The following is a 25,447-nucleotide window of genomic DNA, read 5'->3' as shown; positions in this document are numbered from 1 at the left end:
ATCCTCATGTTCATGAGCGTTGATGTAAGTTATGAACAACTCAAGATCGTATTCCAGTCAGATTGAAGTAAATGTGCTGAAGTACTCTACAGTTGCAGAGTCCATTACACACTGACTGGCGCTCTCACGCTCTAGCCATGCAATACGTCGTGAATTTACGAGGTGGCTTTAAGAACCTGTTGAAGCAGGCGCCCTTCCTAGCACCCACACTAGTCACACACATCCTGTAACATTCCAACTATAAATTCCCCAGCATTACACAAGACTGACAAAATTTAGCATCATCACAATGGCAAACACATGCAGTCCAGCATCAGACCAAGTCCAGCCCGGCATAGCTTCAGATGATATGATAATCGCAGAGTACACAGACCTCTACAATCACATCTTCCCATACACCCTCTGCCCACCCGAGTTATTCACCGCAGTATTGCAGATAAACGATCTCCGTGCCAAAACATCGATATCCATCACATCACTGGACGCTAGGGATTTCAGCCTCGCCCTAGAGGCTCACAACTTGCTTAATAGCATTACAAGTTTTGTACCAGAAGCCTGGGCACAGCCGGGTACTTACTATGATGAGTTTCTCACCATCGGCACCATATACCAAGCCGCCACAGTCATATATTGCATCATGGCTCTCCAATCCCTTACCCTGCTTTCCCCCTCCCCCTCTCTAAACTCCACACGATCTTCCCACGGCGAGCGCCTCCTCGCCAACCTCCAGCGGGGCCTCCAATCCCCCCGCCTCGCGAAATTTCTGGCCTGGCCGCTTGTGGTAGCCGGTGTGGAAGCAGGGTATCGAGGCGCGGGCGCCAGGAACTGGATCGATGTGATGCTGGGAGATATGAGTCGCTCTTTGGGCACGAACAGTCCGCTGAAGGCGAGGACGATATTGCGGCGGTATTGGAGGAAGGATGTGCCGGGGTGGGAGGCGTGCTTTGATTGCCGGTGAGTTTTCAATGGAAGTTTTTTGTACGTTTGGGTGGGCTTGCTGAGACGGGTAGGGATGCGACGGTGCTTGCTTGTGGGATATGTTGAGCTGATTTGGAATGGGGTTTCGCGAGTTCTGGGTGGAGGGTGGGTGAGCGTGTTTAACTGATGGGAGGATGCTTGTTGTGATGGTCATGTTTTGCGCTGGTGTCTGCGTGTATGTTGAATGGGCGATTGGGTGTTAACGCCGAAGATAGTTGTTATCTACATTTTGAATGGTGTTGTTGCTAGTGTGGGGAGATTCACTCATATGCAGGTGGCCATCTAGAAGCCACTTCTCTCAAGATCAAATGCAAAGGATAAATCCTAATTCGGTGCCTTCGAATCTGCTTTCCACAGAGCTGACCTCATCAATATCATTTAATTCCTTATATATCATAGCCGCGGCCCATCGTACGTAACAAGGAGCCTCTTCAAAACACTTCTCTCTAGCACTCACATACTCCAAGCTCACTCAGCAACCCAAGTACACACCCCCAACGCACCATTCTCAGCAATTCATACGCAATCATCCCGAAAACTTCAGAGTCCCTCCCCCTAAGAGAAACACTCTTTTCCACCCAAGTCAATTGTAATCCCCCATATCCCCCGAACGAGTGATGACCACAAAAGCCCCGCCAAACCCGCATTCCAGCCCATCCAAACAAACAATGTAAACAAACCTTTTGCCCCGTGCAATGTTGCACTGGGACCAAACTCTCATGTATCATTCGATCTGTGATCCAGGTCCACATGTGCAAATCTATACATTGGTATGCAGGCGGCGCCAAGGCGATTTGTATGTTTGCATGCTTTGGTATTGTGGAATTCTCCTGCAATCTTTCCACACCTATACAAAACCACAATTACTGTTTCCAGGAAGATTCGAGCAAATGTTATAACAATGAAACGCACCACCACACTCACAGCATTCATAGCCATGTGTATCGCAGCGCCCACCACAAACCGGGTATTCAAACCGCAGCCTAACGTCGCGCTTGTGGCGGATGCATCGCGCGTGCAGGATGATCCGACTTTGGAAGGGGAGAAGGACAAGTTGTGTATCAGGAATGGAGGTTAGCAGCTACAACGACAGAGTGTGTGAGTCGTGGGCGTTGGACTGATGTTTCGATGCTTCTAGGGGATTGTGTGGCGCGGCCGAATGCTTGTTGTAGTGGGAGGTGTTATATGGATAGGAGGGAAGGGACGTATAGGTGCTGGCCTTTTCGGAATATGGGGGTGCTTGGTAATGGGACGGAGGGGATGGGTTGAGTTGGGCTATTGTTGGGATGGGGAGTTTGGGGTTTGGGTCATGTGCGGATTGGATTTGAAGATATTTTTTCTGTTCTTTGCGGGAGCCATGGTTCGGATATGGCGGGTGGGTGGTGGGCAGTATACAGGTATATATACAACAACTGCAGATGCTGTGTGAAGCGCCAGACCCATGCTGACGTGCCTTTGCAAAACGTGCCATGTCCCCTTCATAATTCTTATAGACACTGTATCATATGCCCTAACGTATCGTACACACGCCCCTCTCTTCTTCGTCATCCTCGATCATTCTCCATCACCGCCCCTCCCCCTCCCCACTCCCCCCCTCTCCCGTCCCATGTTCACCCGTTCCCCCACTACTCTTATACGGCCGCCCAGCATACAACATGTATCCCCTCTCCTCAATCGTTCCCACCTTCTCATCTGCCTCCGCCCTGCCCTCTCCAAACGCGCCCGTCTCCAATTGGCCTTGCACTGCAATCGGCCTGTTTCCGCGAAAGCGCTTGCGCATATCAATCATGCCCTTTTTGCACTCTGCATAGCCCCGTTGGAGTTGCTGGCATTGTGTGGGCAGTGTGTATTTTAGAGGGGGGCGGAGGCATTCGCCAGCGGTGTGGCGCTCGACCATGATGCAGTCGCTGTTTTGCAGACAGAATGCTAGGGCGGCTCCTGGTGGTGGGTTAGCGTAATGTGATTGGGATGGGAGGGTGAGGGGTGGGTTGCGCACGTATGTCTTTACATGATTGTGGCATTGTGAACCGGGGGTGTGGACGTGGTAATGCTACCGGCCGGCGCGTGGGTATCGATGTGGTGGTGGTGGTGGTGGTGGTGGTGTCAGTGTGAAAGTGGAATCGGCAAGGCTTATGTCAGCAGACAGGTCGAGTGAACGGGAACATTGGTCCAAGCGTACAATACAATACCATTAGCGTAATCACATGTCAAGACACGCCAGCACCGCGCCGGCCAACCTGGATCCCAACTAAACCCCAACCCGGCTGGTTCTGGAACGTCATTTCTCCACAGGCTTGCCAGCGAACCCATCATGACTTGCCAGTTGTTTCTGCTGCTGGACTCTTGCTGTTCACCTTCCTCACCGCCGTTGTCCTGTGACGGGCGAGCCATGTCGCGTGTGTTAGCATTGTGTTGCTGCATGCTTAATTGAGCTCGACTTCCCCTTGAACCACCTAGCTAACGGTCCTACCGGCAACCTTTGCACAACGCCCCCCCCCCGTGCAGATCCGCATAATATAGCACTTGGGCATAGCTCACAACTTCCTCCTCCATCGGCTGGCTCGAGACTCGAGAGCAGCGAGCGCAACGCCGCAACCAACACACCGACTTTGCAGGCAGCACAGCACAGCTCAGGAACATGGCGCTGCACATTCCCTTCCTCTCGCGTCTACACTTGCGCGAGTACCTTGCCCTCTTCCTCTCCGTCTCCCTCATCGTCTTCGAGTCTTTCATCGCCGTCATCACTCTTGCGCTGCCCACGCCCGTTATCAACCTCTGCTACCGCCTGACTCGCCGCCTATTCAACCACCTCTCCTCGCCCTCGTCGAAGCGTGTACGGCAGAAGAAGAAGGGCGTTTGGAGCTCCATTGCCAATGCCTCGGATTTTACAGAGCTCTGCGAACTGTGGGGATATTATTGCGAGGAGCACATTGTACAGACTGGTGATGGCTATCTGCTAGGACTGCATCGTCTGGCTTGGCGTCAGGGTGAGGAGGGTGTTCGCGTCAACTCTAGTGATAGGAATACCGGGGTCAAGAAGAAGGTGGTGTACCTCCATCATGGGCTGATGATGAACAGCGAGGTCTGGGTCTGCTTGACAGAGCGGGAACGCTGTCTACCATTTGAGTTGGTGGAGCGCGGCTACGATGTCTGGCTCGGGAACAACAGGGGAAACAAGTACTCGAAGAAGAGCGTGCACAGTGCGCCAACTTCGAGTGCGTTTTGGAACTTTAGCATGGATCAGTTCGCTTTCCACGATATTCCGGACTCGATTGCATATATTCTGGAGACGACCCACCAGCCGAGCTTGTCGTATATTGGCTTCTCGCAGGGCACGGCGCAAGCATTTGCCACTCTGTCTATTCATCCTACGCTCAATGAGAAGGTGGATGTATTCATCGCGCTGGCACCGGCCATGTCGCCCAAGGGCGTTGCTTCTGGCATAGTCGACTCTTTCGTCAAGGCATCTCCCGACATTCTCTATCTCGCCTTTGGTCGCAAGGCGATTCTGCCCTCGACCACCATGTGGCAGTCCATCCTCTACCCGCCAATCTTCGTCCGCATCATCGACACGTGTTTACGCTTCCTGTTTGGCTGGACAGCCGTCAACATTGCTCCACACCAGAAACTCGCAGCCTACCCGCATCTGTACTCGTACAGTTCCACCAAAAGTGTCGTTCATTGGTTCCAGATCATCCGTAATGGTACTTTCCAAATGTACGACGATGATGCACCGAGCCCACTTTCAAACCGAAGCAAGTACTACAAAGTCGCCAAATTCCCCACTCGCAACATCAAAACGCCTATTGTCCTAATTTATGGAGGCGCTGACGGCCTTGTCGACATCAATGTCATGCTCAAAGAGCTCCCCCGCCATACCAGCGCCAAAGAAATTCCACACTACGAGCATCTCGACTTCCTCTGGGGCGAATCCGTCGACAAGCTCGTCTTCCCGCATGTCTTCGATGCCCTAGACAAACATGCGAACAAAGGCGAGCAACCCTCGCTTGAAGGTCAAAAAGAAAAGCGCTGGCGCTCCCCCGGCCGCTACTACGGCCTCCTCGCCCAAGCCGAGCACACACCCTCTGCCGAAGAGGAAGACGACGCCGGTGATGAAAGCGCGTCAAGCCCCGCCGCCCTGCGCACCCGCAAAGTCCCATCCAACTCCCGCCGCCCACTCTCCATCGATGGCGCCATTCTAGACGTCCTTCCCCCCACCCTTGCCAGCCCCATATCTTCCACCAAAGTCCCCCACCTAGCCAGCTACGAAGCCCGCACGGCTCCCAAAGCTGTGTCCTCACCTCCCCGCCGCACCCTCATGTCTCCACCACCCACATCCCGCCTTCTGGAAAACGCAACACTCAGCCCAAACGCGTCGGTCATCGATTCCGGCACTACAACCCTCACATCCACGTCCAGACCGGAAGGTTGGTGGTCCAGCGATGAAGTCGCAGGCACGGAACCGAGTCAACCGACCACACCCAGACGGAAGGCAAGCTTTGATAGCCAGAAGAGTGGCAAGTCGCTTGCGGGCTGGTTCGGAAACAAGGGGATCAGTGTGGGCGCGGGGAGGCCGGTGAGCAGTATTGTTATTGGCGAAGGGCATGGGGAGCATGCGCTTATGGAGAAGAATCGGGAAAAGGAGAAGGAGTTGGAGAGGGCGGGAGCGGTAGCTGGGGCAGAGGACGACAGAAAGACGTGTAAGTGTAAGGTGGGGAAAAAGAAGAGAGTTAGTCTGGCATGACTATTGGGGAAGGCGGGGGCCCGGAAGGACAAGAGGGCGCGGAAGAAGGGCAACGTGTTGAGGAAGAAGAAGAGGGTCAGTTTTGCATGACGTTACTTTGCGCGAGAAGTGGGGACAGGTTGACATGAACAGGCGTTGCGTAGGTTCGGCGTGTAGATGTTTTCGCGTTTGGAAGATTTTCACTTGATCGGACTAAATTGGACGATTGGAAGATTCGTCATGGTTGCTTTGAGAGGACGAGATGACGGGCTGGGTTGAGGCTGAAAGCTAGGATGTCTTGATCACGCAGTAGGCAGTTATAGTCGCAGTCGCAGTTGGAGTCACACTCACATGTGTATACAGAGACGATATAGTTTCACACTTTGTTCTTAGATCGAGAAACCGAATGAGCAATCAAGGCAGATTAAGGATTTCCTGTTGCGAGTTAATTTCCCGCACGTGGCTATGATACAGATTGACTGACGAGCAAAAGGCAGGCAAGCCACATGAGTGTTGTGGCGTAGGGTTATTGTACGTTGAATTCATTGCTTGCGGCGCTCGCTTCCCGCATACATTATGTTACCAAATACCATGTTCCTCCCTACCGCAAAGCAAAATGCACCAGCGATATCCCTATACTCCGGTTGTGTTGTCTTTCTCCCTCGAAGTCTTCCGATTTGCCATCCGAAAATAGATTACCACAAAAATCAAGCCTAGCCAGATCACCAACTCTGAGCCGTAGATGACCAGTCCAAGGATGCTGAGCTGTGGTTGAAACACCACGGACAAAATCGATGCTACATCTCCGCTAGCATCCAAAAACGCAAACTTGAGCGACAGTCCAGCATCTGAGCGCGTTTTGAACATGTCGACATAATGGCGAAGGACTCCTCCTGCCAAAAGCACGGCGGCAAGGACCGCCATCAAGGTCGACGGCCATTTGAGCCCACGTGTATCCGCCACCCTGAGCGCAAAGACTAGGCCAGTCTCAACACCACCAAGCACCAAAGCCATAGCAACAAACCAAGCAGCGATCTTCACCAAGTTCCAATGGTCTCCATAATACTTGCATTGAGACCAGGTGAAGAGGCTTAGAAGGATAAGGATATTAGGCTGAACCTGTAATGCGATGTTGAAGTCGTCGACAATATTGTAGACACCGAGGGGTACTCCGGCAATGGCCCATGATAAGAAGAACATGGCAGATAGAGATTCACTATCATGGCGCCGCCAATTCTTCCAGATTTGAGGTAATAGCTATCTCCTTCATTAGCAAATGTCAGGGAAGACAATCCAGGAATAATGGGCATCGAACCTGAAGCGACCAAAGCACAGCTCCCAACGTTCCAAAAACATTTGCTGCGACAGGACTGTCCATGTTTGGTCTCGAGTGTCAATCGTGGTTTCAATTAATATCTGGCGGATTTGTTTTGCACCGACAAACGGCCAGAGTTGTATAGGGTGCCGGTATGATAGAAGTTCCGCGCAAGTAGCTTACAGACTAGCCCCTAACTATCTGTGGATTCAGTGATGCGAAACTGACCAATTACACTCGACACTGATGCCAAGCCAGCCAATCACAACCAACCTGCCTAGTGCACGCCAAGGAGATGACCACAAACAGACCAATCAGAGCACGCCTTGCTTTGCGATTCGTCTCTTGTAGTCGAAGCACTTATCTGGCCTGTGAAGAAAGTCCCAAAGCTCTAGATTCAAACAAGTGTAGATAAAAGCCCATGGCCTCTGACATCTTTTCTAACCCCATATATCCAAATATCTAGTTTGATAGCACCAGACCCGGCAATGTCCATGTTCTCGTCAACTGCAATCGTGCAATGCTTTCAGCCTGCACGTTCAAGACATCACAGCCTTGATGTAAACGGAGAATGTGTCAAGCGGCTTTTGTATGGTAGGGGTGACGCTGGGGATTTCGTATGTGGAATTCATCTCAATTTCAGTCTTGAGAGCTCGGAGTTTGCTGATGCTATGAATGGTTTTGTCTGCTTCAAACATGACTTTGTAGAGCCGGTCGTCCGAGCTCGATCATCAGACGGCCGATTGGAAGAACAGAAAGAGTCTTTTGAAAGGGAAATGACTTGCAAAACTTGTGCGGACAGTTGGTAGTCACACTGCCTAAGGACCCATGTCAACGAGATCAGCTGTATAATGTGAGGCTGTTGAGAGAAGTGATTATGGATTTGTATGATAGTCCGCTCTGTCAAATCATTCAAGAGGAAAAGAGTGGAAATATAACCATGTCCAGGCGTCGGCTGAGTCAAAAGAATTTGATGGCCCAGACGTAGCAGACTCAGTCGCTCCAAATCACTTGTCCAGCTATCCCAGGGGAGCCATAACAGTGGTTCTGATATCGACTGCACGACAGATGGCTCTGGACCCATGGAGAGATTATCCAGACTTCCACTGGATATAAACTGGCTTTCGTTCTGAGCACGATGTACTGGGAGCTGCGCGGCGGCAAAGTCTCTCGGTGTAGTATTTGAATACTTTTTGAACAGACGGTGCAAATGGCCTATGCTGAGTCCAACCTTTGCAGCAATCTCCGCAACCGTCCAATCATTCCCTTCCACCACAGCGACCGAGATGAAATGCTGCGCCTGTATCAAATCATTCCTGCTCTGCATGTCCCGATGCTATGTTGAATTGCAAGGATCGCATCGCTTGCACGGCCGATAGCCTGCGTATAGGGCAGTGGGTATGTTGGACCGCCGAGCGAGACGAGCGGGACAGGTTGGGCGATAGCAGATCAGCGTGGTCGTGACATCGTAGAAGAAGGCAGAATTGGCTGACGGATCCCGGGCCCTCAGGGCTGCCCATCGCCGCGATGAGACGGAACTGGATTCAAGGCTTTGAATTGCTGGCATGTCATTGCTGAGGATCTTGATAGAGTTGGCCTACTTCAACGGGTAACACAGCGGGGGGGTTTGATGAATGGTACGAACTGAAGAGGGGGTTGGTTTGCAGTTCACGATTGTTCTGGCCGGTAGGTACCGGTACCGTCAACCTTGGCAACGTCTGGAGTGGTCCCTTCCAAGATTTGCGATCATCGCAGGAATTCATATCCTTGCCTCCACTAGTTACGATCCCAAATACATACCGGTATGTAGCACCACCCTAGTCGTAGCCTTACAGAGCCAAAGATCTCTGGAGCTACATCACACTGCGCGTCAACGTGCTATTCTCTGGTTTAACATGCAAACACAAACAACAGAGGGTGCAAAAACATTTCCCCTGATGGACCCGTTCACCGAATGCGCACAGAACATCAAATCTCGACATCGAACTAGGGATTATACAACCACTACTATTAACTATTTATCAGATCTCATGGTAGTTTGGTCAATAGATGCTTGCGTTGAATGTATACAATTCAAAAAGCGTAATTTGGTGAAGACGATGCACACATGGGCTCCCCTCCAAATTCGTCCTCTGCACTCCTACATTTCCTCTTTGTTTTCCGACCATATTGCTGAAAACTCTCTCAAGATGACATAACTGCATTTAGCTGGGCTAGAAAAGAGAGAAAGAAAAGAAATCGAAAGCAGAGAGGAGCCAATAGAAAACGTAAAAAGCGGATGCATTATGAAAAAGAAAAGCGCAGAGAACAAAGCCCAAAAAGGAAAAAAAGGTATGATTCGAGGGATGCTCGAAATCCCGACCTTTCGCGCACAGCAAATTTGTGAGGCGAACGTGATAACCAACTACACCATCGAACCAAATCGACTTTTCGATGATGAAATCTCATTTTATCCTTTATATATTGCTTTTTAAAGAGAGATAAAGAGCGACAACCTCCGACAAGATGGATTTTCCAGGAACTCGTGTCCTGCACTGGATGGAAGTGGTACTAGAGGCGCGGGTCGGGAAGCGGGGTAGGCGTTTTCTGGTTTGGTGAGGGAAGTGGGGTTCACGCGGTTAGGTTGGGAGATGTCGGAGACGGGCGTGGGTGGATGGATTGACTTGTCAAGTCCAGATATTGGATTTTCTGTCTATTTTCTGATGATCTTCTGGGACATTTTTTCTTTGGGCTAGTGGTCGTGGCGGTGATGGTAATGCGAGATCAGGGGGTTCCGAAAATGTAGCATCGAGAGCGATGCGCTTGTTGGATGTTGTGATGCCTGGTATAAAATGTTGGATTGGTTGAGAGCGTCGATTCTTGCTGCAGATGCAGAGGTTTCTGCGTTGAATTGAAAGACGGTTGGGATTGGATTTCTTTCTTTCTTCTTTTCCTTCACCTTCTCCTTTACTTCTTTTTGTGCGTCGACTTCAATCAACTTCGCAAGATCAACATTAGGTGCCAACACGCAAAGAAAACTCCCATGAACGAAAACTCCGAGCAAAGCTAACTCGCCACGGGAAGTTTCGTAGGCGGCTGCCCTTCTAACACTGGCGTTTGGTATCCAGGACTTCCGAATGAAGCCACTGCACATCATCTTAAATTGAGCCAATACTCCCCTCAGTTTCGACTTCTTACTTCTCCGAACCAAATCCAAACGCCAGGTATCCATAATTGCATAGCTCAAGCCAGCGGGTCTCTGTCTCTTAGCTGCGGCATCACTGCACGACTACCAGCAGTGAGCACATGAGCTACGCGGATCTTCACCAGAGATCAATATGATAGTATCGTTAGATCCAGTAGCTGCAGCCTTGCAGGTTACTTCCTCTGCGCAGAATTACGGAGTCGACTTGTCTTGCTTGCAAGATAGTGGGGTGATGGGGACGCGGTTTCTCGCATCGAAGGAAGGAAGGGTGTATGCCAAGTAAGAGGCTGCGATACTGGAGGTGGAAGGTTTCAAAGGTTACTACATGTACGCGATGGATTCGAAGTTGCTGGCTTAGTTGCGTGGACTGCGTTGTTGGCTGGAGACGCAGTGTAACAAACGGTTAGTTATTACTGGTAGCACTGAGGAGCTATTTGTATTGTGTAGATTGTGTGAGTGTGAGGGAGGCCCAGTGATTGTAAGGGTGAGGCGGTAAGTGAGCGTGATAGAGTGTATGACATCGGACTCGCTAGCAGAGTGGCCATTTGGGTAAGGACCGGAGTGAGTTCGATGAAGGATGTTATGAATGCGGGAGAAGATTGTAAGGAGTGTGAGAGGAGAAGCGGTAGATGATCTGGCAATAAGACGTGAAGATCTTCATATTGTTTGACTGTTTGTTTGCTTGCTTGTTGTGTACCACGCTATATGCAGGTGAAAGTCCATATCAGGTTAGCAAAGTTGTGTTAGAGCAAACAGAATAGGGTGCCGGTACAACTTGCATTGATTCCTCTCACTCGTATCCTCACTATAGATGCTCATATCATTCAGAATATCAGGTGCTAAGTTGCTCTAGTTTACCCGGATATCGGCGTCTAGGTTGAGTGACACTAGTTAAAACCTTGCTATGGCCATAATACCTAATTACATGCGTAGTTCTCCCAATTATCGACTGTAGATTCCAGTCTTGCTGGAGACTCAATGGCGGCGCGTTCTTCAGATTGCTTCCCGAGAATAGTCGAGGATGCTAAGAAAGTGCCGATCATTCCATACCTCTCTATGCAGGTCGCTGCTTAGATTACATTAAATTGGTAAATGCTTCTCGGATGGGAAAATAGTGTTTGAACAATCCATCCAGAAATACCCTTGTTCGAGTCTAGGAGTATAACTTTGAATAATACCATCGCCCAAAACATGGTCGTCTTTATTGTGCTTGTTACCCGCGGCCTGCGCTCTTTTGATGTTGTCTCATTTTGCCACGGTCTTACGACTCCAGCGGTCTGCAGTAGTTCAAGATCATGTAGAGTGCAGGATCTAGTTGTGGAGACAATGGCCTGGATGCAAGTGCTACAAGTACTGCTGAGATCTGGCCAAGGGATGAAGGACTTGGGTCAATGATGGGCTATATTAGTGCATTGATACATGAGCATTCGGTCGCAGATCCGCATCTGCGCATCTGAAGCCGTACTTTGGGGTTGCTAGAATCATCGAGGAGAGCGAGCGCGATAAGGGAGTGGTGACGTCTCAGAACGGGATGGCTCTTTCTTTTTCTCAACAGAACGGGATCGACGTCGCTCACGCTCTCGGGAGCGATCACGTCTACTTCTTCGCTCATCCTGTCTTTCATGTGACCGATCGGGTCTCTTTCTGTCGCAATCCCCCTCTGAGACATCTCTACTTCTTGGTCTCCGCCTTCCCTTATCCATGTACTTGTCACGGCTCCTACTGCGCTCGTCCTTGTGTCTGGAATGTCTGTCGTCTTTATCTCCCTCCCTATCTTTGATCCTTCGCCTATCTCGGTCGCGTGAGCCATCTCTGTGACGATGTTTGTCCTTTCTCCGTGCTCGCTCCTTTTCTTTGCGTCGCTGCTTCTTCCACTTCTTTAATGCCTCAGTGACCTTTTCTTCTTGCTGCTTGATTAGCGAGTCGCGCATGGGATCCTCCTCATCGAGCTTCTCTACCAAACGCTCCATCTCAATTTCTTCGGGCAACATTGGCCGATCCTCGTCTGAGTCACTCTCGCTTTCCGTCTTCCTCCGCTTCCGTCTACCAGCATCTGATTCCTGACCTGGGTCAAGGTCAAGTTCGCCCATGGTGTTGTCGCGCATGTCTTCGTCGTCTCTGGGCTTGTAGCGGGCGTGGTCCACCCGGATCACTCGGTCCATGATGGCTGCTCCGCCTAGGTTGTCTACAGCCAAGTCGCAGCTTCTTTGGTCCTCATACTTGATCCAGGCAAACCCCCGCGACTTGCCCGTTTCCTTGTCTCTTGCGAGCTTAATCCATACAGGTTCGCCATATTGGGAGAATATGGTAATGATGTCGCCCTCTGAAAGCTCGAAGGGGAGACCACCAATATAGATGAAGGCCGTGTCGCGGTAGTCGGTATGCCAAGAGGCTTCTGGATTGATACCCGCTTCGAGCTCGCGCTTGTTCAGCTGCTGGATGTTGCGCACTGAGTTCATCACGCCAATGCCTCTATGGAAAGTGCGAGTGAGTGGAGGGGTAGTCGCGTGGGAAGGGCGTCTCTAAGTGAAGGATTCGAGTGGTGGTTTAAATTCTCATGGTTACGTGGGTATCCAAGCGGCAGATTGATGCTTCGAGTCTCGAATTGTAGATAAGGCTAGATAGTTGGATTACCTAGAGCAGGTAGATGTGTATAGCCTGTTGTCACGTAACCGTCTTGGCTGGCTGGTGCGGAGGAGGGCGTGAGGTCGCGTCGGGGTAGTGAGGTACCGGCAACTTTTGTAGCTTGGGCTTGGCAGGGTCCCAACCAGCCCAGCAGCACAAGCACGACCGAAAAGCCATTGGTAAACACATGTGCATCATCCCAAACAGCCTCACCGCCCCACTTGACATTCACTCGTGGGCGCATCACTCCTGGTTCCCCTCTCCCTCTCCGCCCTTCGCTGTCAGTCCCATCAGCCTGGACTGATCTCATGACACAACGTGCGTAGGCCAATTCTCGATTGTACGTGTCGAACCTCCGCACCACCTCCGCAATGAGCGCGCGCCGCCTTCCCAACTTCCCCACGCGGTTGCCGGGAAGCCACCACCGCGCCGACAGCCGAGATGGAGACAGGGAGGAAATATGGAAGCCCATGCTGGACAATATCTCAAGCGGGAAGCGACTCCCAGAGAAGAGCTTGCTTGTGCTGGGTATGCTGGTCGAAAGGGGAAGCCGTGCAAAAGACTGAACTGACCAGCACATAGGGGGCACACCGGAGACACAGCGAGAATTCTTGGAATCAGTGTCCACGGATAGTAATCGTAGGCCGCCAGACCGAGGGCGGAAGCCTCCCATCGCCAACCAATTTGCGCTTGGCTACACGTATCAGGATGTGCTAGACACCGATCACGAAGGTTGCAATTCCTTCACTATACAAGGGAAATCATACGCTGACCGCTGCAGATACTCTCGCCCGCTTGTCGCTGTACCTCCTCGCAAATCCCTCGCCGTCTTTCACCCCCTTAATAAAGCCCTACCTCAACCCACGTACGCTACCACACATGCTCATAGTCATACTGCTCGATTGGAACCACCCTTGGTTATGGATACGGCAGCTTCGAGACTGGATACGGGTGCTGAGATCATTGGTTCTCTCGCTTGACGATGCCTCAAAAGTAGTCCTGGAAGAGAACATACAGATGCTGCAAGACAAGGGGCGTAATTTGGCTTCGGAAGGTAACAACATGGACGGCGTCAAGATCCCCATGGGTCCTGGGGAGTGGGACGAGCCGCTCGGTCTACCGCTCTGTGTGGTCTGCCAAAACGCTGACAAGATCGAGTCGCTGGAGAAGGAAAGGGGTTGGAAAGAAGAGGAATTTGACTTCATACTACAGTACTTGCGCACAATTCTGCTCAAGCACGGATCGAGTCTGGTGTACACCATGCCTACTGCGCCAGGATCTCTTCGGACACTGATACACTCGACACTTGGCATCAAATCTCTGTTGAAACAAGAGCAGTTGCGACACAATGTAACTGATCGTGACCGTGTCCTGGTACCGCCGAACTGGGACTCATGGGCCAAGATTCGAATTCTGCGCGAGGGTTTCGACGTTGAGGGTATCAGCCAAAAATGGAGCGTAGATATCGACATACCGCGACATATGCGACTAACGAATGGTCAGGCATTGCCGCCATCCGAAGACGAAGCGCAGGCAAACCAAGAGTCCATGCCTACAGCAGACGAGGAGGAAGAAGGCCCATCTGCTACCTCAATTTACGAGGACACCATACGCAACCCCGAATCTGACTTCCCATTGGCAGGCCTGGCAAAGCAGACCAACACGTTGGAGATATCCAGCAAGGATGCACAGGTATTCCTTACAGAGCAAGTCGCTGTTCTGGAGCAACTGCGGCGCGATGACGATAACGAAGCTGCACTCAAAGCTGCTCGCAAGGAGCACGATCCAGCAGCAAACCGGACATGGGCTGATGATGCGTCTGGCATTGTCGAAGATCACATTGGGCCTGTGCAGTTCAACATGGGTGGTATTCAAGTGAATGCTGACGACATGGTCAAGAGGTTGCAGGTATGTTATTGCGCCATGCATGACGTTGTGCCATTTCCATGATGAGGCCCACACAGCTAAAACATGTACAGGATCGTGAAGCAACCCGTGCCAATGACGCGGACACGCCAACTACGAAAACTCAGGATCCAACCCTGGTTAGCAACGAGAAGCTCCGCTCTTTCTTCTCAGGCCTTGTCAACAAAGGACCCACGAATGGCCCAAGAGGTGCTTGAAGCGCAATTGAATCTGCGGTCGTACATAATGGTTTTGGCCGCACACATGTGCGCTCAAGCATGCATTCACCACTTATACCCTCCGATGAATGCGTTAGACGCAATCTAGTATTATTTTATTGGTTCATTGGCAAAGCGCAGTGAGAGCATGGTTATATACCCCAATGTCATAAGCTATGTACCATTTGTCCATCTCGTTCCTGTGCCGCCATGTCACTGATATACCATTCACAGTTGTGGCCACCTTTTAGCAAGACTTGATCATCTCAACTTTTTCCTCGTGTGAATCTATGCCTATCTCTCAATTCAAGTCCGCGGATCATATCAGGCAGCCGCTTACAAGCGAAGGGCGCGGGGTTGCCTTGTGTACCGCCCTTCGCCACTGTACGGCTCGCCTAATTGCAGATCGTTGCAAGTGTGGTGGACTACGGTACTGCACAGCCTTGTGGGTCTGTCAACGACTAGGCAGGCTAGCATTGTACAAGTAGACACACCAACAGAAACAATATATTTGGCAGTTTGTAGTTTACTGTTGTAACATCTTCTCCAACGCCATGAATACAGTACTTGACGCCCAACGCATCCGTGCCTCTACGCCGGCTCAATTATGTCAATACTACAAGGAACTCCGAGCCCAAGCTTCCGATGAACTTATTACAGCAGAGCTGCTGAGAGCAATAGAGTTTGGCTCCGTCTCCCCTTCCAATTTCGATGTATGGCTAGGCATCACTCAATCACCCACGGTCATACGAGAGGGTTTGCACCAAGATCATTCAGCCATCGTCCGACAGTTCGCCATCGCACACTTTCGAAGGCGACTCCATTCAGCGGCATGGAGAGATGCGTGGACTGGGGTTGGAGATATTCCCGGGATCCTTGGCATTCTTGCAGGTTTGTCGGTAATGCACGTTAAGAAATTGTGCCAGATACTCGGTCGTTGTGCCAAGGGCAAGGACATGAAAGAGAAGAGAGATTGTATCACTGCACTTTTCAAAGCGCTCCATCCAAGCACATACGTCAACACCAAATATAATACGAGCGATCAGAGACCATTAGCGAAGCATTACGGTCTCTTACTTCCAGCTTGCTCCGAGGAATTGGTCGAGTTCGCTCTGACAGCAGGGGCAAAAGGAATCGGAAAGCATGCAAGGGAAAGAGATCTCCTAGAGCATCATCCAGAATGTTTGGGGCGGATTCAATTGTCGAGACTCAAGAATGAGGAAATGAAAGCCATCGACCGAGAGCACATCAAATCACTTGCCAACCGGTACCGTACCACGGTCTCGCCGAGTGATGGCTTTTCAAACTCAATGAAGTATTCTCTTGACTGCCTGAGAACACTTGCTTCACTGGAGAATAGCAAAATTGATGAATCCTTCGTCGTCAATACTATCATTCAGCCTCTGCTCAATCGTGCCGTACGCAAGCGAGTGAAATGGGACATGATTCTGGATATTGTGCATCTGACACTTCAGTATTTCGGAAAGAACCCCACAGCTGGAAAGATGATCAACCTGGATGAAAAGCACATAGTCCATCTTGTCGCTTGCTGTTGGTCGCGCAAGCCCCAGCTTTTCGAATCGCAATTGCGAGCACTATTCAACCATCTCGTTGACGGCATCAAAAGTCTGGATACACTCACATGTTGGGGCAGAATTCTCTCCGGAACACTGCCTCAGCGTCGTTACGCCTTGATGCGTTTCTGCATCCAGGCATCTACAGGCCTCGATATCGATATCGATGCTGATCTTGAAAAACTCAAAGGAGGCCTCAGTGCCGACTTACTCGCCAAGCTAGGACCTACTCAAGCCTTGGAATTTTTCAATCGTGTAAGAAAGGTACGAGGTGATTTCGCATTTTTGGAAGGCTCAAGCTATGATTCTGTTCTACATTTGGGCATAGCATATCATGTGGCTATTCGCGAAACGCAGATATGGCATCTACATCTCCTAAAGCAAAGCGGAGATCATGCCACAGCACTCACACTCGCAAATGAGTACATCGAGGGTCGGAAAAAGAGTGCCAAAATTGCGTCCCAGCCTGAGCAACGAGGTCACCAGGCGAAGTCGGCACTGTTTGCTGCAATCGCTAGTGGGTCTTTGGACTGCTACGCCGATACTCTAAAGTGGGCAGAGCGGTTCATGAACGATCCACTTGTGCTCCGCGAGCTGTACCCGCAAACGTACCCTTCTGAAGCCGTTAGACTGCTTTCTGGTATTCCTGAACCCATCGACAGCTCATCAACGATATCTGAAATAAGGAACGGTGTTGAAAAGGCAAATCTGATACTTTCAGGCATGTTCGATACAGCTTGCGCCGCTATGATTCAGCCATCATTTAATGCACCAGGTTGGAACGGCGTACTGTCACTTTTTCGAAGAGCAGTCAATGAACGTATCAAGCTTACTACCGTACTACTACAGACGCTTAAATGTGCGAAAGAGGATCTGTTTGACTGTTTCTGGAGCAGTACCGTGCAGATGCTAGTTACCGTCGAGGAAAAGGCCAACTCTGAGGCCTGCAAGAAGTTGGGGGCGAATGACCTTCGAGGTCTACTTGCACATGGCTCACATGAGATTGAAGAGCTCAAGATCGATGTGATCAACATCCCAGCAGTGCGATTCATTGACGAGCTTGCAAAGTCGAGGGATGCGCTATGGTCCAGATTACGAGCTTCTGCTCATCCTAGTTTGAGCACGATGCCAGATTGTTTACCTCGTGGTTTAGCCATCCAACATCTTATTCCACGATGGACTTTTGATGTGGAAGATCTCGAAATCTTTGCTCCATATCTATCGTCCCGTGTCAAGAAAACATTAACTCCTGACAAGCAACTGGCTTTCCAAGTCGTTCCTGCGGACAAAAGGTCGCAAGAATGTGTTGGAGTTTTTGTTGATAGCTACAAGTATGCGCTTGAGCTATATATCCCGAAATGCTGCACCAAAACAGTAAGACAGGAACGAGCCAAAGAGGCGTGGAAATATGCCACAGGCCCTCTAAGTCATGACCGAGTACACAAGGTCGACGGTGTTTGGTATTGGAAGCGCGTAGCCACACACATTCCTGCAGACTGGCCACCCCAAGAGGTCCGTAATACCACGGTATGGCCAATACTACCAAATTCCAGTGACTCTGGGGCTCTAGTGGTCTGGAATCCTTTAGAGGTAGAAGGACTCACAAATTTCCCACAAAAGCTTGAGACACCGACGTACATCGATCTTTCTGTTGGAGTATCCCTTGCCATGCACGATCCCGCAACTATCGGCGACACCCTTCCGCTCAAGCACCTTGCATACGTTCCATTGTCATTCGAGAATGAACTTATCAAGTTATGGGATAAATCCGGGCCCATGAGCGAGGCTGCTGTGTTACTCGCTCTACTGTATCTGGACGGACCATTCAGCGAAGACGGTTTGCTTCAATCGCCCTTTCCTTCGAGTTCAGACGTTCGATATCCCGCGATGTCTCTCAGTCAAGACTTCATGTCAAGGAATTTTTTTTCTTATCGCAGTGCAGTGCGAAATATCCGAGGTCATCTCAATATTATGCCGCCGGAGCTGATTCATCGCCTTGCTCGGCGTGCAATACGCGCTCTTGATTACTCAGAGTGGACCTCTGGCACACCGATTTATCATGAGGTAGCGATGCAACTAATCGTTAGGCTTGGAGAGAGCGATAGACCCAGCCTCGCAATTGATCTAGTAATTGACACGGTCACTAAGCAACCTAGATTGAGCTCGTGGCATCGGTTGTTACTAAAGCCTAGCTTCTTGCACAGGTTGTCTGCGGCGGATGCTGCCAAGTGCTTTCGAAAATTGACAAGCCGTATAAATCATTCTTTACAAGATACAATATCTGTCGAGAATGTTCATGAAGGAAAATCTATCAGCTTCACAAAACCTCACGGGGGAGACGCCATTGCAGAATCGAAAGAAGGCCCATATGTTAAGATCACTACTCTGAAGCTACTCATCCGGCTCATAAACAGTACAAAAGTCATTAGTGAAGGTTCAGCTATTGAGGCTCTCGGAACACTTGCGACAATTGCGACTCATACTGATGTTCGCCTCAATATTGTGAGATCACTTCTTGATATGCTAGATCGCTATGAAGCAACCCACGCGGACGCCATTTTCACAATCTTGGAATCAATCGTTTGGGAGGCCGGAAACCTTAAAGAACGTGATCCGATAAGTGAGAGCGACTGGGAGAAAGCAGAAGTCACCAAAGAGCCACCAAACATTCGCTGGATGATTCAAGACCCCGTTCCTACGTCTTCACCGACATTGCACGAATTATTGAAGCATGTCCGCAGTGAGGAATTGAGCGGAAAGAACTTCGACGACTATTTACAGCGTGTTCTTTTCCCAGTATTTGAGAAACTGAAACAACAAACGGCACGTTGGGTCTCGATCTTCCTCCGCAAACACGGCATCGACGAGGCTGCGGAACGTGAACTCAACCTCCCGTTTGTACCTTGGCGAACTGAGTTCCTCCTTCTTCGAACCATGGCTTCACACAACAACAGCAATAAGTTCCGTGCTCTCCCGTCCACACTACTAAAGGATCTGGTAGACTATGCTATATACACTGTCGCGCCACCTTCTGCCATCATAGTCCTTCACAAGAAACTCCGCAACATCTCAGCAATGCTCTCTCAATCTGATATCCCAGTATACCTCACCTTCTACGACGAGGGTCTCGACATAGCGCGACGAATCATCCCAGGCGGTCTCTTCGCCCTGCTCGGGAAAATCTGCACTCCATATGTAGAGATGGAATATGACGCATATGCATCCATCTCAGATGGCGGCATTACACCTCAACTCGTCCACGAGCAAACCATGATACTCTTCAAAGCTCTGGTGAACCACGCCGAGCCTTCCTATATATCCAACAGCCTTCTGCGCGACGTTTTGCATGGCAATTACTTGCAATCCCACTGGTGGCCCACGCACGGCAAGCCCCTCCTCCAAGAAATGATATTCTACATCTCCTCTCTCCGCACAGAAATGTGGAAAACAGATCCCGCACGCAAGCCAAGCGTTCTCCCCAACACCTTCCCCTGGCGCCTCATGCTCCTCGATTTTCCCCTTCCAAACACAGAAGACAGTATGCCAGAGAGTGAAACCAAAAGTCGCGTTTTTGCAGATCAAATTGCAAATGTGGTGCGGGAACTTAGCAGAGAGAGCGTATACCACGTCAAGCTCGCCCATCTGAAATCCTACCTGGACTTAGAACCTCAAAGCGATTCATCCATTGATCATACTAAACGGGACCTCCTGCGGCAAATCATGCATAGACATTGTGGTCTGACGGCTCTTTATCTCGGCGACATTGGAGATACGAAGGAGATAAATGATCTGGAGAGGAGGCTGAGGGTGGAGATTGCGGTGATTTTGTTGGAGAGGGCGGGCAAGGCAAGCACGATGGATAAGCGTGTTCGAGAGCGAGGGCAGGACATGGTGCAAGTGTGGAAACAGGATCGGGATGAGGAGGTTAGGAGGATGGGTTGGGGGGTTCGAGGGAACGGTGCTTTTGGTGAAGGATAAAGTGGGTTTCTTCAGTGGTTAGGTCGCATCAGGGTACATAGAGTTAAGACTGAGGATACAGTAGGAGCAGAAGCACACATTTTTCTGATCCTCCAGAAAATCACAATTCTGCAGTGCCTGCCCATGCCGATATGTTGACCGCGAGCAAAAGGCTATGCGCTGCCTGTCTACTTTGAACGCATCACATTGCAGGCGCATCTGCGCGATTACGATCATTCGAGTAACTACGTAGTCTACGGTCACACCGCATTTCAAAACGTGAGCTTAAAGCGTGAGCGTAGAATCAAATGTTCTCATTCAGACAAAAAATGAATGGTTGATTGGTTTGGGCCGGAGTGCCGGGTAAGGCGGGAGGGGTGTCACATGTTTATTTGCATCTCGTGTTTCGGGTGCAGCGGTTATGTAGGCGAATGCTTCACCGTCTGTAACATACATTACCACACCATATATCAGAGAGCTGTTATTAGGTATTAATGGGTCTTGAAGCGACTTCGTACAGCTTTTCTTTTGGTGGGATTCACACTATGCTGATATACTCAGTGTTGAAAATTATCACGTGATCCTAGCCACCTAAGATAACCTATTCTAGAACCCATCACGTCTGTGAATCACTATCATTCGCTCTTAGTTAAGCATGCAGGGTTGGTTGTACTATGTACATGTGCTCGTTAGATTCCTATTGTGCCGAGTTTGACCGTCGGACCAGTGCCGCATAGCCAGCACTTCACTTGTTTGTAACACCAATGGCTCGGTGGTTCTTCGATATAATACTGAAGCTAGTACCGGTAGGCATACTGCCTAAGGTGCCTAGTCTCTCTTCAATACTGTGTACAACTCGCCCACTCCCCCACAACCATGAAATTCTGGGACAGACCGCCTTTACCCTGACCGTCACTTCTACGAATATTGCTGAGATCGAAGTCAAAGCCAGCGTACCAGAATACTTTAAGTTGGTGTGTTCTGTTCTTGTCCTTCTTTCTCTGAGCTTCTATTATCAGTAATCTTAACATTAAAGTTCGTCAAGTATAAAAATGGCTGAGACCTCGCGCCGGACGCTTCTAGAGAATATTAAACAGTACGTTGGCACATGATTAAGTACTGCACAATGCTAAACTCGCGAGTAGATGTCTTGGCGACAGCGAATTTTCTGATTTCAGCATCATATGCGGTACTGATGTCTACCCCGTCCACAAGGTCATCCTATGTGCCCGATCTAGCGTCTTCCAAAAGGCCATAATGTTCCCAGGCAAGGTCAGTCAGACCACGACAACCCACCACCACTCCATCTGAACCACTCACCTTCCTAGGAATCATCAGAGCACAAGATAGACCTCTCCGAAGACGAGCCAGAGCTCGTGAAACGAATGATCCAATACTTCTACGAAGCCGAATATTCACCCCTCCTCCCCCCACCACCCAATCAAACAATCCACATCCAACGCGCACCCCACAATTGCGGCGCCATTGGCACTGGCTGCCGCAGCATTGAAAATCTGCGAAGAGTCTGCGACCACCACTATTGTGGACCCGTTTGTGACTTCACATGCCATGCCTACTGCTGCGACAAGTGTATGGACATCGACCCCAACCCAGCTTACCTCCTGACCTACTCCAAAATGTACCAAATGGCCGACATGTACGGCATCCATGGTCTCAAGCCTCTCTCTGTGGAAAAGTTTTCTCGCGCATGCTACAAATTCTGGGATCATTCTGCGTTTGTGGACGCGGCGGTGCATGTGTTTGAATCTACGCCTGATCATGACAGGGGGTTGAGGGACATTGTAAAACGAACGATTTCCGATCATATGGGGCTTTTGAGGAAACCAGAAGTCGAGGGGTTTATGGGGATGTTTGAGGGATTGGCATTTGAGATATTGTTCGAGAAGTCGAAGATGCATGGATGGTGAAGGAAAATTGGGGGCATGTGTTCGTTTGTTCGTTCGTCTATTCGTGGAAATCGAAGTTCTGGTGTAGTGTGGTTCTCAACAGTATGCGTGTCCATGGCTTTCGAAATAACCTTCATTGTGGATTAATTCAGACGCGTGTAGATGTGATACAGGCCGAACAAGATCATCCTAGATGAGTGTAAGAAATATCGCGCTTTCAAGTGGAACGGCCGCGTTGGGATTGCGGGGCATGATCATAGCCAAGCCACTCAAGTGGCAGAAGGGTTGACTTCAAAGTCCTGCCTTGTACAACTTTCGTTCTTCCTCCTTTGGCCAATATGGGGAATGATAGCGTCGTTATTCGAGGTATGATGCTACGTCATCATGCAAGCCTTTTGGCCACCAAATGTCACGCTGCTCAACCCTGTGTCAGTGATTGCCCGGAATCCTTTATTTGGACTGGTAGATAAGCCTCCTGAACGCCTACAAGATCATGATCTTCTCATGGATTTATTGCTCTAGAATCTCTATCATCATTTCTTCCCATTATATAGATCGCAATGGTTTTTGGAGATCACTCTGGTCTCGAGGTGGTACCGCAGTCTGAACATGACGACGCCAGGAAATACCCGTACTATTCACCCTAGCTGATCCCTGTTCATTCAGGCGCCACTGCCGATATACCTAAAGAGTCATGCCAGGCCGCTGCTCAGGAGCAGAAACAGATATAAAGGGTATGCGGATTAAAAAGGAGGACGTAGGTGTCGCGATAATAGTGGTTGTGGGCGCAGGAGGCGGTGGCGTAGGCGGGGCTCTTGCATCACGATCATCCAATATAACCAGCAGCATCCCATCGACAGATTCCCAAAGCCCATTCAAATCACCATCTGCATCTGACGATGCTATTCCATCCTTATCCGCGACTTCGTCGCCTACCACCTCCACGGCCTCGGTGTCCACAACATTGGTGGCCGGACCAACATCCACTCTTCTCCGCGACTGCCCCTCCTCCAATAACTCCATCAATTCAGTCACTGCAGGCGACAGTGTGATGAAATTTCGTAAAGTCTGCGAGTTGTCCTATCTCAATGCGAACGGTGTCGCTTATCACTCCGGTACAAAATAGTTTACAGTAGAATGGTAGTCCAGGGGTTTAGTGTATAGGTGTAAATGACTTGATTTTATCCCTATATACATATCTAAAGTGGTAGTTTACTTTTATAGTAGGGGTTTAAATTAAGTATACAAAGTAGTTTTATTTCTATTATACCTAACTAAGACTAAAAGGGGTAGAGAAGAGTAGCTTCACGCTATACGCACATGTGACATAATAATGAGTCATGATATTTTTACTAATAGGAGGCGGTGATAATAGAGGTGGTGGTGATAGAGGTGGTGGTAGAGGTAGTGAAGAAGATTTAAGAAAGGAGGGGTAACAATACTAGAGCAGTTAGTAGGAAGCTAGGCATCACTACGTAATACTAGTAAATTAATAGAAGTAGAAATAAAAGTAGTTTACTAAGCTAGAGTACCTTCTACTATAAACTCTATTTATATTTACTTCTTCTACTTAAACTACTTTGTAGTCTACTTTAGATAATTATAGCTTAAGTAAACCGGTTGTGAACCGTAGTGTATGCTGTTGGCGGCCTGACACAAATTCTAGACGAGTGCATAAACCGTTGTGCCGTGTACAAAATTAGCAACCGTACACAAATCGAGCGCGGTGAAAATAGGATTTGCAATAGTATATGTTGGAGGAAAAAGTTCGACAACAAAAATGGATGGGTGGGCGGACATTGTTATGGATACACGACACAGAATACGACGGACAATGGGGAGAGCGTGTGGAGATACAGGACGTCACCGGAGACGAGGTGCGACAGCGCAGCGTTGATGAACCAGGACTACTGAATTGATCGAGGAATATGATGGATAGATGACTCACTCCTATGTGGCGTTTTGTTGGTGTCGCTTGTGTCAAGATTTTCCCTTTCTCCCAGGTTTCCTGCCAATACGCGTGTCTTCTATGTAAAGCAATGATGATCAATCTTGTATATGACTTTAACTAGAAGTTTTATGGCGATGAATATAACAAGGCACTGCCTCATTTTTATTCAGCTTTATGCATGTCTCCATTGAGACAAACAGATCAAGGAACCCACTTGGCGTAAATGTTATGTATATTACTACATTTCATACCTATCTCTTTCTTGAAATTCTGTGTCAAAAATTTTGATCTCACTTTCAGGCAGATGTTTTAGTAAACCCGCATATCTAGCTCATGTTACTCTACTGTTGTTACAGCTATATGTACTAATTGCAATTGTTCCACACGCACTACGCTACACATCACATCAGGGAGTCGTCCAGTTCAAGCTTAAGGTTAATATTAAACAGCTTTTATCTGAGGCAAAAAACCATTTCTTGATAGAATTAGTGATAGAAAGAATCAAGCAGGGGCTGCAAACAAAAAACTTCTAAAACAGTGAACAATTTGCAATTCATAGCTCACTATGTCTACTCTACTGCCGGACTCGGGAACAGTCAAATCAGATCAAATTTTGGTTTTATTTGAAATTTGATTTCATAGCGAGAAAATATTACCTGAAGGGAGAGCATTGCGCTACTAGTAATAATATTAGGCCACAGTATCTAGCCCACTGCGCCAATAACCCCGTTTGCCATGGTGAATAGTCAAAGTGAAAGGGTTAGTTGACCGAGGTTAATGCTATGGTACGATTTGTATACCATGTAGGCAAATTGCCTAGTAGAACTGTTACTCTAGTGCTTATGAGTACCCTACAGAGTGATTATGTTATTGAAGAGCTAGACAGTGGCACTACGGTACAAAACCGGTTTACAGTAGCCATATTTATCTAAAGTAGACTAAGAAGTGGTTTAGGTAGAAGAAGTAAACCTAAATAGGGTTTACTATACCATGTATTCCACTTTTACTTCTACTTCTATTAATCTACTAGTTTCCTACTAACTATCTAAGTATTTTACCCCTCCTTTCTTTAATCTTCTTCACCACCTCTACCACCTCTATCACCACCTC

The 25,447-nt window shown here is 49.2% G+C and overlaps 12 protein-coding genes across 12 annotated transcripts; 5 read left to right on the top strand and 7 right to left on the bottom strand.

The window, feature by feature from the left end:
* Positions 1–6: 6 nt before the first annotated feature.
* IAQ61_006721 (uncharacterized protein) lies at positions 7–1,044 on the top strand (the record flags this gene model as incomplete). Its single annotated transcript, XM_003845567.2, has 4 exons — positions 7–24; positions 93–226; positions 280–954; positions 1,011–1,044. 4 exons carry the CDS (start codon positions 7–9, stop codon positions 1,042–1,044), a joined length of 861 nt encoding a protein of 286 aa, XP_003845615.2.
* A 1,498-nt stretch (positions 1,045–2,542) lies between these two features.
* On the bottom strand, positions 2,543–2,999 carry IAQ61_006720 (uncharacterized protein; the record flags this gene model as incomplete). Its single annotated transcript, XM_003845565.2, has 2 exons — positions 2,543–2,916; positions 2,975–2,999. The coding sequence occupies 2 exons, from the start codon at positions 2,997–2,999 to the stop codon at positions 2,543–2,545; spliced, it is 399 nt and encodes a 132-aa protein (XP_003845613.2).
* A 109-nt stretch (positions 3,000–3,108) lies between these two features.
* IAQ61_006719 (uncharacterized protein) lies at positions 3,109–3,399 on the bottom strand (the record flags this gene model as incomplete). Its single annotated transcript, XM_066097287.1, has 1 exon — positions 3,109–3,399. The coding sequence occupies one exon, from the start codon at positions 3,397–3,399 to the stop codon at positions 3,109–3,111; it is 291 nt and encodes a 96-aa protein (XP_065952764.1).
* A 217-nt stretch (positions 3,400–3,616) lies between these two features.
* IAQ61_006718 (uncharacterized protein) lies at positions 3,617–5,722 on the top strand (the record flags this gene model as incomplete). The annotated part of the gene is made up of 1 exon (XM_003845564.2): positions 3,617–5,722. The coding sequence occupies one exon, from the start codon at positions 3,617–3,619 to the stop codon at positions 5,720–5,722; it is 2,106 nt and encodes a 701-aa protein (XP_003845612.2).
* A 612-nt stretch (positions 5,723–6,334) lies between these two features.
* On the bottom strand, positions 6,335–7,079 carry IAQ61_006717 (uncharacterized protein; the record flags this gene model as incomplete). The annotated part of the gene is made up of 2 exons (XM_003845563.1): positions 6,335–6,958; positions 7,017–7,079. 2 exons carry the CDS (start codon positions 7,077–7,079, stop codon positions 6,335–6,337), a joined length of 687 nt encoding a protein of 228 aa, XP_003845611.1.
* Positions 7,080–7,644: 565 nt separating this feature from the next.
* IAQ61_006716 (uncharacterized protein) lies at positions 7,645–8,343 on the bottom strand (the record flags this gene model as incomplete). The annotated part of the gene is made up of 1 exon (XM_066097286.1): positions 7,645–8,343. One exon carries the CDS (start codon positions 8,341–8,343, stop codon positions 7,645–7,647), a length of 699 nt encoding a protein of 232 aa, XP_065952763.1.
* A 1,404-nt stretch (positions 8,344–9,747) lies between these two features.
* IAQ61_006714 (uncharacterized protein) lies at positions 9,748–10,227 on the bottom strand (the record flags this gene model as incomplete). Its single annotated transcript, XM_003845561.2, has 1 exon — positions 9,748–10,227. One exon carries the CDS (start codon positions 10,225–10,227, stop codon positions 9,748–9,750), a length of 480 nt encoding a protein of 159 aa, XP_003845609.2.
* A 1,454-nt stretch (positions 10,228–11,681) lies between these two features.
* IAQ61_006713 (uncharacterized protein) lies at positions 11,682–12,659 on the bottom strand (the record flags this gene model as incomplete). The annotated part of the gene is made up of 1 exon (XM_003845560.2): positions 11,682–12,659. One exon carries the CDS (start codon positions 12,657–12,659, stop codon positions 11,682–11,684), a length of 978 nt encoding a protein of 325 aa, XP_003845608.2.
* Positions 12,660–12,817: 158 nt separating this feature from the next.
* IAQ61_006712 (uncharacterized protein) lies at positions 12,818–13,069 on the bottom strand (the record flags this gene model as incomplete). The annotated part of the gene is made up of 1 exon (XM_066097285.1): positions 12,818–13,069. The coding sequence occupies one exon, from the start codon at positions 13,067–13,069 to the stop codon at positions 12,818–12,820; it is 252 nt and encodes an 83-aa protein (XP_065952762.1).
* Positions 13,070–13,196: 127 nt separating this feature from the next.
* IAQ61_006711 (uncharacterized protein) lies at positions 13,197–14,948 on the top strand (the record flags this gene model as incomplete). Its single annotated transcript, XM_003845559.2, has 4 exons — positions 13,197–13,353; positions 13,408–13,557; positions 13,607–14,733; positions 14,805–14,948. The coding sequence occupies 4 exons, from the start codon at positions 13,197–13,199 to the stop codon at positions 14,946–14,948; spliced, it is 1,578 nt and encodes a 525-aa protein (XP_003845607.2).
* Positions 14,949–15,502: 554 nt separating this feature from the next.
* IAQ61_006710 (uncharacterized protein) lies at positions 15,503–20,500 on the top strand (the record flags this gene model as incomplete). The annotated part of the gene is made up of 1 exon (XM_003845558.2): positions 15,503–20,500. One exon carries the CDS (start codon positions 15,503–15,505, stop codon positions 20,498–20,500), a length of 4,998 nt encoding a protein of 1,665 aa, XP_003845606.2.
* A 716-nt stretch (positions 20,501–21,216) lies between these two features.
* Positions 21,217–24,305, top strand: IAQ61_006709 (uncharacterized protein; the record flags this gene model as incomplete). Its single annotated transcript, XM_066097284.1, is given in 8 exon segments — positions 21,217–21,497; positions 21,516–21,575; positions 21,625–21,751; positions 21,808–22,403; positions 22,560–22,752; positions 22,941–23,017; positions 23,077–23,434; positions 24,135–24,305. Coding segments are annotated over 8 exon segments (1,863 nt in total), but the record flags the coding sequence as incomplete, so codon positions are not given.
* Positions 24,306–25,447: the final 1,142 nt, after the last annotated feature.

Source organism: Plenodomus lingam, assembly GCF_022343315.1.
Source record: "Plenodomus lingam strain CAN1 chromosome Unknown contig_26, whole genome shotgun sequence".
NCBI classification, from domain to species: Eukaryota; Fungi; Ascomycota; class Dothideomycetes; order Pleosporales; family Leptosphaeriaceae; genus Plenodomus; species Plenodomus lingam.
The sequence above is the reverse complement of the archived record's forward strand: the minus strand, read 5'-3'. Positions and strand labels throughout refer to the sequence as shown.